The sequence below is a fragment of the Mastigoproctus giganteus genome, chromosome 10, assembly GCF_048544385.1.
Source record: "Mastigoproctus giganteus isolate SK-2022 chromosome 10, ASM4854438v1, whole genome shotgun sequence".
Taxonomy (NCBI): Eukaryota; Metazoa; Arthropoda; class Arachnida; order Uropygi; family Thelyphonidae; genus Mastigoproctus; species Mastigoproctus giganteus.
The window spans coordinates 216,632,963-216,645,295 of record NC_143584.1 but is presented as its reverse complement, the minus strand read 5'-3'; the positions used below and the strand labels follow the sequence as shown (position 1 = coordinate 216,645,295).

The 12,333-nt window shown below is 38.3% G+C and overlaps 1 protein-coding gene across 3 annotated transcripts in view; it reads right to left on the bottom strand.

Moving 5' to 3' along the window:
- The window catches only part of LOC150079909 (serine/arginine-rich splicing factor 7-like), a 43,376-nt gene extending 32,324 nt beyond the window's left edge, over nt 1-11,052 (bottom strand). The window contains exons 1-2 of one of the 3 annotated variants that reach the window (XR_016547510.1): nt 10,900-11,034; nt 7,574-7,787 (exon numbers count right to left, since the gene is read on the bottom strand). Coding sequence is in view for 2 of the 3 variants with exons in the window: in XM_090382358.1 (XP_090238484.1) it covers nt 7,574-7,785 (212 nt within the window). In the remaining variant the exon portion in view is untranslated. Of the gene's footprint in view, nt 1-7,573; nt 7,788-10,899 lie in introns of all 3 variants that reach the window. The other 2 variants (XM_090382358.1, XM_090382357.1) reach the window with 2 other exon arrangements.
- Between the last annotated feature and the right edge of the window lie 1,281 nt (nt 11,053-12,333).

The window sequence follows — 12,333 nt, the reverse complement described above, 5'->3', positions numbered from 1 at the left end:
GGGACTAAATTGCCATCTTTTCGGATCATGATCCTTTTTGCTTGAGTGACGTTTTGTTCTTTAAGTTCTTGAACTATTTCATCTTCGGGGACGTTCAATAAATCCCATTCAATGATCACCCTTTGAAGAATTAAGGGTGGTGTGTGGTGTGATTTGAACTGGGATTCCACTCAAGGATGTCAGACGTAGTAGTAGCTCAGAGTGTCTAGAATTGGTGGTCTCTATTAATAAATCTCTGGATTGAAGATGTTTCACCATTTTTGGTGAACCTGCAGCATGTTCGAGGCATCTCTGAATGATGAAGGGGGAGAGCTAGCCGACAGGTTGCGTTGACAGAGAATGTATAATCAGGAAGGCTGGTAATTCCTGTCTGCCAGTGTCTTTCTTCATTCTCTTTGAGATAGAGAAGTCATGGTCAGTGTCGTGTGTGTCATTTACTTGAGAGTTCTTCGGCTCTAAGCGTGGAAAATCACTTGTTTCCATCTTTGCTCCTTTTAGCCCTGGGGGTTGTCTTATCCCCCAAGGTTACCAGCCCCGCCACGTGGAGGCAGGAGCGGTGCCACCAGTGACCAAGCAGCTGTAGAAGTTAGTTGTTTGTTATTAGTAAAATATATATACTAAATAAAGAAAGGCTGTTTTTCCTTTCTGTATTCTTACTTAATACTTTAAGCACAGAACCACTGGAAGTAAATGAAATAGAAAAAGACACTAGAAAACAAATAAAACATTTTCTTTAATAAGAGCACTCTATAAATCACTGAGAAAATCGCTTGGCACTCGGGGCCAGGTCCCAATGGCAATGCTCCACTTGTTCTTAAAAGCTGTATTCCACCAATGCTTTTCCTTCTGCATGGAAATTTGCTTGTATTCAGTAACTCCTGAAAAAGGGTGACTGATTCCAGTTATCATCCCATTGAACTTTCCTTAATTTTTTTTTTTAAAGTAACAAAGAAATCAATCAACTACCAATTCATACACTATTTTGAACCTTCCATCTGATTAACAATTGCCATTGAGAATTGTATCAGTGTAAAACCACTGATGGCTTATCCCATCCTATGATATTCATCTTTGAAAAATTCAATGGAAATGTCCAGAGAAACTGAAGCAGTTTTAAAAAAAATTTTATAAAAGAAATTTAACATGAATACAGCAACTCTCCAGCTTACATAACACTCAGACTTTACGTAAGGTTTTGACGGCCGGTGCAAACTTAAAAAAAAATCGGGGAAACATATTTTCCATCCCATAGGAATAAATGGAGATATCGTGAAAATATCGTAATGTGAACCCAATAGCACATTTTTTTTTTTTGGTAATTCATTCCAAGACCACGGAAGTTGAAATTTTCGCAATATAACTAAGCTATTTATCTCTCTAAAAGGTCATTTTTATAATGGAAATTGCACTACACTTTCATCGTTATCATATGTTCTGTTATAAGAATCAATTTTGTAAGCCTTTGTGATATTTTTCTAAAACACATTTCTGGAAGTCACTACCATAAAACAATAAAAACAAGATAAAAAAATTGAATAAATAATTCTATTTACATGTTCGAACATTTTCTTTTTTGCTTCAATAAAATTTGTGAGTGCTGCATAAGCATTTCAGGGAAATCCAGACTTACATAGTTCCGTGGAATGCAACCCTCACATAAGTTGGGGAGTGGCTGTATAACATACAGGTTTATGCCAATTCTCTAATCGTCCATTCCTGTACACAGGGAAGTCCATAAGTAAGGAAACATGTCTGACAGTAAATAACACCATGTTAACCATTTTAATTAATGCTAGCACAATAAAAAGAGCATACATAAAATAAAAAAAATAAAAAAATGCTCAATATGGCCACCATTCTGGTCTTTACAAAACTAGTCTTTTGGGCACAGAGCAACACACAGCAGGGCATAAAAAATTGTCCTCAGAAATTGTTGTGCTGAAATTCTCTAACTATTGGCTTCTGAAGCTCCAGCAGAGATCTATGTTTATACCAAATACTTTATCCTTCAAGAACCCCACAAAAAAAGTAACCACAGAGTATTACATTTGGAAAGCACGAGCACCATTCAACGAAATCTTGCTGTCCAATCCATCAACCCGAGAAAATTTTGTCTAGAATTGGCAGCCAGTTTTTGTACAGCAAGCTGGTGCTCCATGCTGCATAAAAAGAGATCCTGAAAAATGATTTTAGTCTATTAACAGTCTCAATATTGCTCAATATGGCCACCATTCTGGTCTTTACAAAACTAGTCTTTTGGGCACAGGTCTCAGGTAGCTTTCTCAAAGGAGAAAAAAAAAAAAAAAAAAAAAAGGTCCAAGACTACCTCCTGCCCAAATTCCAGAACAGGCTAAGAAGCCAGGAATGTCTAAATCCTTGCTAAAGAATAAATGGAAGTTGTTAAGAGTAATGAACATAGTTATGGCTATTAACAATTCCATTTAGTTTAAATATGGCTTCATCAGCCACAAATTTTGTTAATGATATCTAGGTTTGTAATAAATCCAAAAATCATTTGACAAATTTCAATGTTCTGTCTGGGTTGTCCTCATTCAAACTTTGCAGCAACATGTGATGATAAATATTGCATTCATCTGAACTTCACTTTCTTTGAAATTTTTGCACAGAACTTTCAGTATCCTTTCTTACAGGTTTCAACTAGCAGATGTCTTTGCTAGTTTGAAACCTGTAAGAAAGGTTTGCTAGATTGTGCACTATTCTTCATAATTTGCTAGATTGTGCACTATTCTTCACTGCCAAGGGGGATGTCTTTGTGTGTGCACGATGTAAGGAGTGCAAGGAAATCAGGCGACAACTCAGCGTTGTTATGGGCCTTTATGAGAGCTTGAAGGACAGGGTGGATGCCCTCGAAGGTAATAAATTGAGGGGCCCATCAAGCTCTCAGCTGCCCACATCAACGCCAGAGCTTGCACTTGGTCATCAGGCAACACAGAAGCAGCCCCCTAGGCAGAATGCGCTGGTCCCACAGGAACTAGTAGTTGTTGGTGACTCTATTGTCAGGGAAACGGGGAACATACTTTGTAAAAAGGATAGGTGGAATAGGACCAGGGTATGTCTGCCAGGGGCAAAGGTTGATGACGTTGTAGAGCGGATATCATCTTTTAAGGGCACAAAAGGTGATATAGTTGTACACGTTGGCACTAATGATATTAAGAGTAGGAGACCGGCGGAATTACTTAGCAAGTACAGGTCACTGTTGAAAAAAAGCCGTGAATTAGGGTTGAACTTGAAAGTGTCTGCAATTCTGCCCAGACACGATAGGAGGGAGTATATGATGAGAGCCTTGTCGATCAATTCGGCCCTGGAGGGATTGTGCAAGGCTCAAGGGGTAGAATTTTTTTCAGCCTGGACTGTACTTGTTAACAGGAGAGATTGCTTCTTCAGGGATGGGATACACTTAAATAGAAAGGGTGCAAGAATTTTTGCTGATGCTGTCGAGGCAGTGTTAGGTGGGTCGGAAAACTGCTAGTTGGGGGGGATACAAGGACTAATAGATTAACAGTAGCCAGTGGCAGAGGTGGAAGTGATTCTTGCACTGCTTCTATTGAAATGAGCAGAAGTCTGAAAAACAAGATGCAGGATATTTCAGAGACTGCTGGTAGTCATTGCGGTACAAGTAAACACATGGGTTGTGTTAGAGTAGCTAAGAATAGAAACAGGTGCATGTATACCTGCGTGTACACCAATGCTAGGAGTTTGGTAAATAAATTTCATGAATTTGAGGTATTGCTCAAAACATCAAAGGCAGATATTGTTGGGATATCAGAGACGTGGTGTCACACAGATATAAGTAATGCGGAACTGGAATTTGGGGAATACAATGTGTATAGAAAGGATAGACAGGACAGGAGGGGAGGAGGGGTTATGCTATTAATTAAGAAACACATAAAGTCCAAGGAAGTGAAGCCAGTCGACATCGATGGACAGGGCAGTGTCGAGTCAGTTTGGTGTGACATAAGCATAGGGAAATCAAAATTGAGAGTGGGAGTGTGCTATAGGCCTAATGACTCTGATGAGTATAATAAGATATTGTACAGGGAAATAGAGTGGGCCAGTAAATCAGAGAGTCTTATAATGGGGGACTTTAATTTCCCAGATATTGACTGGAATTTGTGGATTGGTCACTCGCACACTAGCAAGGCTTTTGTGGATTTATTGGATGATTGTTTTCTACATCAGCATGTTCGTGAGGCAACAAGAGGGAGCAATACTCTTGATCTGATTATCAGTAGTGATTCTTCATGCATTAAGAACCTGCAGATAAATGAACCACTAGGTGGCAGTGATCACAGTGTGTTGAAGTGGGATTTACTCAAGGAGGTAACTACCATCAGAGGTAAAGGGAAGGGTTTTTGTTTTCGTAAAGGCGACTATGATGGTCTGAGACAGTATTTAAATTCTATACAGTGGGACCAACTGATGATGTTACCAACAGCAAACTCAAAATGGGAAGCATTCAAGGAACTAATCTTGGAGGCTACCAGGCTTTACATACCAACTAAGAAATATTGTTCAAGGTTTAGGCCTAAATGGTTGTCAGATGAACTAATGAGACATGTGGCAGAGAAGAAAAATGCATGGGATACATACAAATTAATGGGTGACATGGAAGCCTATGATAGATATAAGTTGGTCTGTAACCAAGTCACAAAGGAGATTAGGCAGGCAAAGGCAGACTATGAAAAATCCTTGGCAAAGGATGCAAAGAAAAACAGAAAAGAGTTCTTTACATACTTGAACTCGAAAAGGAAAGGGATGAATCAGATTGGTCCACTGGATATTGATGGTTCAACAGTTGAGGATCCTGCTCAGGTGGCTAACAATCTAAACGAGTATTTTGCATCTACATTCACGCATGAGGAGTTATTCAGGAAGGAGAATGATGTAGGTAAAGTAAACATTGGCAGTGAGCTGGATGATTTTGTAATAACTGAGAGGAAAGTGGAGGAGAGATTGTTGAGGATAAACATAAAAAAGGCACCTGGGGTGGATGGGATCTATCCAGTTATATTAAAGGAGGCAGCAAAGGAAGTATGCAAACCCCTAGCCATAATTATGAGAGCTTCTTTGGACTCAGGGGAGGTACCCATAGACTGGAGATGTGCAAATGTAACCCCAATTCACAAAGGAGGATCAAAGGCTGACACAAGTAATTATAGACCTGTTAGTTTAACTTCTGTTCCAGGTAAATTAATGGAGGCACTGGTTAAAGAAGCACTGCAGGATCATCTAGACAAGAATTCAGTTATAGCTCAGACGCAGCATGGTTTTGTTAAGGGCAGGTCTTGCCTGACCAATTTGATTGGATACTATGATGTAGTCACAAAAGAACTGGATGCAGGGAATAACTTTGATATTATATATTTGGATCTTAGAAAGGCTTTTGATACTGTTGCACATGGAAGACTGCTGCACAAATTGGAGCAGTGTGGCATTGGAGGCAAATTGCTGCTATGGATAAGGGGATGGTTGAGTGGCAGAAGACAGAGAGTGGTAATCAATGGACACTGCTCAACGTGGACTAATGTTATTAGTGGAGTTCCTCAAGGTTCAGTGTTGGGTCCGTTGTTGTTTTCGGTGTTTATGAATGATATTGATGATGGGATATCAAGTTTAATGTCCAAGTTTGCAGATGATACAAAGGTTGGCAGGGTCGTTAAGGACAATACTGACGCTATGCTGCTGCAACAGGATCTGGAAAGGTTGAACAGATGGGCTGAGAGGTGGCAAATGAGGTTTAACATCGACAAATGTAAAGTGCTGCATATGGGAAACAGTAACCCCAGAGCAACGTATCAACTCTGCGGTACTACACTGACAGTGGTGGAGAATGAAAAGGACCTGGGGGTAATTGTGCAGGCAGATATGAAGTTCTCTGAGCAGTGCAGACGAGCTGCAAGAGTAGCTCATGGTGTCTTGTCAATGATATACAGGAATTTTTCTAGCAGGGATAAGGAGGTGATTATTCCCTTGTATAAGGCAATGGTAAGGCCACATCTTGAGTACTGTATACAGGTCTGGAGGCCTCATTTCAAGAAGGATGTAGAGCTGCTGGAACGGGTACAGAGAAGGGCAACAAGATTAGTAAATGGAACAAAGGGTTGCTCTTACGAAGAAAGGCTTAAATTTTGCAAATTACAGAGTTTGGAGACTAGGCACCGGCGAGGTGATCTGATAGAGGTGTATAAGGCTTTGAATGGTTTGAGCATGCTCAATGCCAATGGGATTCTTCATCTTTCTCAGAATAATCACCTCAGAGGGCATAAATTCAAACTGAGGAAGGACGGATGTCGGATAGATGTGCGGAAATTTGCCTTTGGCCAGCGCGTGGTTGGTTGGTGGAACCGACTTCCATCACTTGTTGTTGAAGTTGATAGCCTAAACAAATTTAAAGCTCAACTGGACAGGTATTTCGAACGAACGGAGGGGTGAAATGGGAGTGGGTTTTTTTTTTTTTTTTTTTTTGGCTGATGCTGAATAAGCTTGCTTTCTTGCATCATATGCCTCTGCTAATGCTAATGCTAATGCTAATTTGCTTTATGGTCTTTGTTGTGGGTGGTTTATTTCCAAAACACTTCTTGAACTGGTCTGCAACTTCTACAGCATTTTCACATTTTGCATGCCAGCCACTTAACAATTTCAATCCTCTCTGTACAGCTCACGAAACCTTTTTATGTTCAAATTATTCTGAAACAATTACAAAAAAAAAAAAAACCCAACCAATTAACTAATTACTTATACATATTTGCATCAGCTGTCATTCAAAAGTTTCCTTAATTATGAACCATCCTGTATTTTTGCTTCTGTAGAGTAATTGTTCCTATGAGTGGGAATGAATGTTTTTTTTTTTTATTTTTATTGAAGTAATTTTTTGATGATTTGATTGTTTTCGCAGCTAGTATCAGTGGTTGTGTCTAGTGTTTTTGTTACTTGTTTAAAAAAAAAAAAATTGCATTCACCTATTTTTTGCTCCCTATTGCAGTTTCTTTTTCTTCATTTCAGCTGAGACATTGTGATGTCACATGACATCCACCTGTAATGTGCAGGTGAGGAGGAAGCAGTGAGTGGGAGATGCTTTCACCTACCAATCACTGCTATCTTCCTCTCTTTCTCACCGAAGTATGGAGGTACCCTGGAGTATAACCGATAAATAACCTGATTGCTTTGTATTGAAACCTGTTATTTTTTAGATAGATTTTGAAAACTTGATAAACAAAAATTAAATCCTACTTGAAAACGCAAAATTACTTGGCACAAACTGTTCTTGTGACCAGAAACTGAGTATTTTATCTTCTTTGGCCTCCATCCAAAAAAAAAAAAAAAAAAAAAACTGGATACCCCCAATCAAAAAAGTTTCATTTGACATATTTATTAACTGTCAAAAATCCTATTTCCAAGCAAAAATAATGCATTTTGCCCAAAAAAGCTCTTACCCTACTCCACCTTACACAAATTAATACATGCTTAGCTCCAGCAATAAATTAACAAAAATAATCTGAACTGTACCCTCTTACCACTTATCAGCTATTTCTCTCAGTGAAAACTAACTTACTTTCCATCTAAAGCTCGTACAGCATCTCTGGCATCTCTGGAATCTTCAAATTCTATAAATGCAAAACCTGGTGGATTTCGTGCTACCCACACGTTTCTCAGAGGACCATAATAGCCAAAGGAATCTTCTAATTCATGCCTGGTGCCACTATTACCAAGATCACCAACGTAAACTTTGCAATCCAATGGGCAACTGCTTCTATACCGAGACATTGCTGAAAAAAATGTTATGTTGTTAATATAACAGCATTTTAAAGTTTTAATTCGTACTTTAAAGCTATTTTAAAACTTTAAGGCAGCCCCAGCCATACTCATAAGGTCTTCAAAATTTTCTCAGAAGGGTATCATCACAAAAAAATGCTTTGAAACTGTCAAAATATTATAACTAAAAAAAAATGCAGACAGCTACTCAGCATCATTCTAAATATACAGGTGCCTAAATAACTTGTGTACATCAAAAATTAATACCCCAGAATTCAAAAGATTTAAAATGAGATGAGAAGGAAGAGACTGATGGTTAAAAGGTATTAAAATTCATAAAAACATTAAAATACTACACAATTAATAAAATTTTATTATATCTTCAAAACTTCATATCTTGATTAAATTAAGTACAAGCATATATAATCATTTATTTCAATTTAATGTACTGTAATATTTAAATCAAAGAGAAAGCATTGAGGCTCAAGAAACTTAGTTGAAGTCTTCATGCAAGTCACAAAGGTTAGACAAGCTAAGACAGATTACGAGAAGTCTCCAGCAAAGAATGCAAAGGAAAGCAGCAAAGACTTCTTTACTTATATTAACAGGAGAAGAAAGGGACGGAATCACATTGGTCCACTTGATGTCAATGGTTCAATGGAGTCACTCTGATGCAGTACAAAAGAACTGGATGCAAAAAATAACTGATATACTTGAATTTCAGGAAAGCTTTTGATACTGTTCTGCGCAGACTGCTGTATAAACTGGAACACTGGCATTAAGGACAAGTTACTGTAATGGATACAGGGATGGTTGAGTGGAAGAAGAGAGTAGTTATAATGGACACTGCTCTTCACATACTAATGTTATCAGCAGTCATCCAAGAGTTCAGTGCTGGGCCCATTATTGTTTTCCATATTTATTAATGATATTGGTGAAGGTATATCAGTCAATTTAAGTACAAGGTTTGCAGATGATATAAAGGTTGGCAGATTGGTTAATGACAGTAATCAAGGTAAGGTACTGCAATAAGATTTGGAAAAGTTAGGCAGACGGGCTAAGATTTGGCAGTAATATTGAAAAATGCAAGGTACTGCATATGGGTAGCAGTAATCCCAGATTAACATACCAACTGTGTGGTATTACACACAGTTGGTATATGTGCAATACCACACACTTTTTCATTTTCCACTCAGAGTAGTGGAAAATGAAAAAGGCCTGGGGATAATTGTGCAGTATCTTCATATATATGAAAGATATGAAGATACTGCACATATATGATATACAGGAACTAGCAGGGTTAATGAGGGGATTATATTATTGTACAAGGCAATCTCATTTTAGGACGGATGTAGGTCTGCTGGAACAGCAGACCTACATCCGTCCTAAAATGAGCAAATGGCAAAGGGCAAAGAGCTTGGCATGGGGGGACAAAAGGGTAGTCTTACCAAGAAAGGCTTCAGTTCTACAAACTGAATATATCTGGAGATTAGGCACCTGCGAGGAAATTGACTGATGTGTTTAAATCTTTCAATGGATTGAGAAAGCTCAATGCTGCTGATGGAATTCTTCCTCCTGCTCAGATCACACATATAAATGCGTCATACATTCAAACTGAGGAAGGATGGTTGCAGGACAGATATGTTGGGGTTCACTGGCATCAGAAATTATCATCGTTAATGCTCGCGAAATAGTCTGGTTATGTACGGGCGAGAAGACTCAGTGATTGCATTTCGTGTGAATTTTTGTTTCTTGGTCGGGCGAGGAGAGGAGGGGGGAACACAGTGAGTGGGCGGAGTCACAACCCGTCAATCATTGCTTTCCCCCTCCTCTCCTCCATTTTTGGTGGCTGTACCCGATATTGAATCTTTACCTATTAATGATATTGGTGAAGGTATATCAGCCTGCAGCCAGTTGATTGTTAAAATAAAATTTCATCTGTTGTTGAAGAAGTGAGTAGTTTGAAAGGAAGAGCTAGACAAATTATTGGGTGGGAAGGGCAAGTGATGAGGTTTTTTTTTTTTTTTTTTGTTTTTGTTTGGCTGATGTTTCATAAGCTTGCTTTCCATCATTTGCTGCTACTACAGTAAAACTAATTTTATCCCGACAAAAATTCGTTTTTTGACGATAATTTCGACGGGACTAGAAGCAATAGGGTAGAAATAAATGATATTCGGAAAAATATAGGTAGGACTTTATTTTTACAAAACTTCAACAAAATTTCTTGACACAGCCCAACACCCATCCACAAATTATTCGTGAAAGGCTAATATTTAAGATTTTTCCAGTCTTTGGCGGAAACTGGAATCAAAATTCTCAAGATGAGTTTTGAAAACATGCCGCAAAATGATAATTGTCTTGGATGGCCATAAAGATCACACACAAAAAAAAAAAAAAAAAAAGGTAGGATATGAACATTATATTTGACCATAATTTTAAAAGTTACTTACCTTTGCATTTACAATGATTTTATAAGCGAAATTCCATTTGAAAAAAATAAAATAATAACCTCTTTTTCAATGTGACGTTTGTGTCATGGCACTGGGCCGCTGAAACCATATAGTGGTCAGTTTTAAAATAATTGGAGGATGTGGAATGAAACATAACCCTTCTTTAGCTCATCATATTACAGATTAAACCAAGCAACACGTAATCAATAAGCGAACACGTGATTAGACCTGGAAACAAATACCTAATTTATACGTGCAATTTTCATATAGGTAAAAATAAATGACTGCAGTGGGAGGGAATAAAATCTTTAAAAGGATGTTACATTCTTTTAAATCTTTAAAAGAATGGTGGTAAATTGAACGATTCGTTCACTTTACAAAATTTTAAACAAGGGCATATGGGAAATATATCCAATAACTACATTGCTAGGCTTACTTTTCCCGACTTTTTTTTATTAATCACTTCCGGTTACAGAAATAAAAAGGCTCAGAAAAATATTTAAAAAGCATGAAACCTGAAATTTTCTATTTCTAATTACATCAAACAGCCAAACCATACCGTACATTGCCAAAATCTGGACTACCACATCTATTACTCAGCTATGTATTATGAAGTTTAAAAAATCAATACAGTTCAGGATACCATGTTATCATTAATACATCTAAAACTGCTTACCGTTATATTTCAGTGATTTTTTTTAAATAACCAAATGATAAATAACTTACTGCAAAACCGTAACGTATATTTTAATATTAAACACCACACACACAAACTGGAATGAATCTATCACAAGAGACAAAGATGCAATGGCGACTCACGATGCTTTCTTCTTGCGCCAAAATGTACCAGCGCCATCTACAATTGAAAATCTTCAATCGTGTACATTATGGCCACTGAAAATTTCCAGAGCGCACACGCGTAAATAATAATATTGTTGTTATTGTAGCGTTTTAGGAGCATTAGCAATAAAGGGTATATTGCTCCGTGTATATTGTCTGTAAATTTTTTGTGTTCTGACGTCAATTTCCTGTTTGCTGGACGAAAAACTGAGTTCTCGAGAAAAAAAAACAATGCTGTCCTCGCTAGAGACAGACTAACACTGCCACGTTGTGAAAAAGGCCCGTAAAAATTATCCACGTCATCGACGGGACCGAGAGAAACGGGACTTTTTTCCACCGGGTATGGAGAGGAAGGCGATCCTACCGACTGTTGCTACACACGGGGGCGGCTAAATAATAATAATAATAATAAATAAGAAAAATACCGTCAGATGTTGAGAACCCTCCTAAATTCAAGACTGAATGGCAGAAGCATGATTAGACCCATCAACACCAACGCAGTTCCAGTACTCCTTAGAGATCATATATTGGAAAAAACACTACTGGAGGAGAATATGAAATCAACAAGGATAATAATGCCAAAGAGCCTTCGACACCACCCGAAATCAGCCGGCCATCAAGAGACTGACCATAGCCCAGAAAGGAGGAGGGAGGTGTTTGACAGATCTCATTGTACAACTGAAGAAGCCGGTTAAGAACTTGAGGGATTACTTCCAGAAAAACACAGCCCCAATCTACTAAGCCATAATAAAGATAGAAAAATGGGACACATCTCTCAATGTAAACTAGGCATCTGCCCTCACAGGTAGAAGAAACAAAGAGAGAAATATAGGTGAAGGTACACCACGCAGGCATTATGATCTCCATCAAAACTACATAGATAAGATCACATTGAATGCATGGCTCACGAGTAGGGAGTTCCTACTCTGAGACCGAAGGATTCATGCTCATCAACCAAAAGATCAGATAACCAAGCAGTACAGAAAATCTAATTACCTGATCACAATACTAGTGCCGACACCAGTAACCTCCAGCAAATCTACGAGGAAAATATCAGGTTGTTCACAGACCTTTTTTTTTTTTTTTTGTCCTCGCCTTTTCCCATTATTATATGGGGTCAGCGTTTTTTTATTGTTTTGGCATGCAATTTTTACGGCCGGATGCCCTTTCTGACGCCAACCCTCCCCCTTTATCCGGGCTGAGGATATGTGGTGGTCATTCCCTGACCTTCCGCATCCTCCGTATTTGGTGGTCATTCCCTGACCTTCTG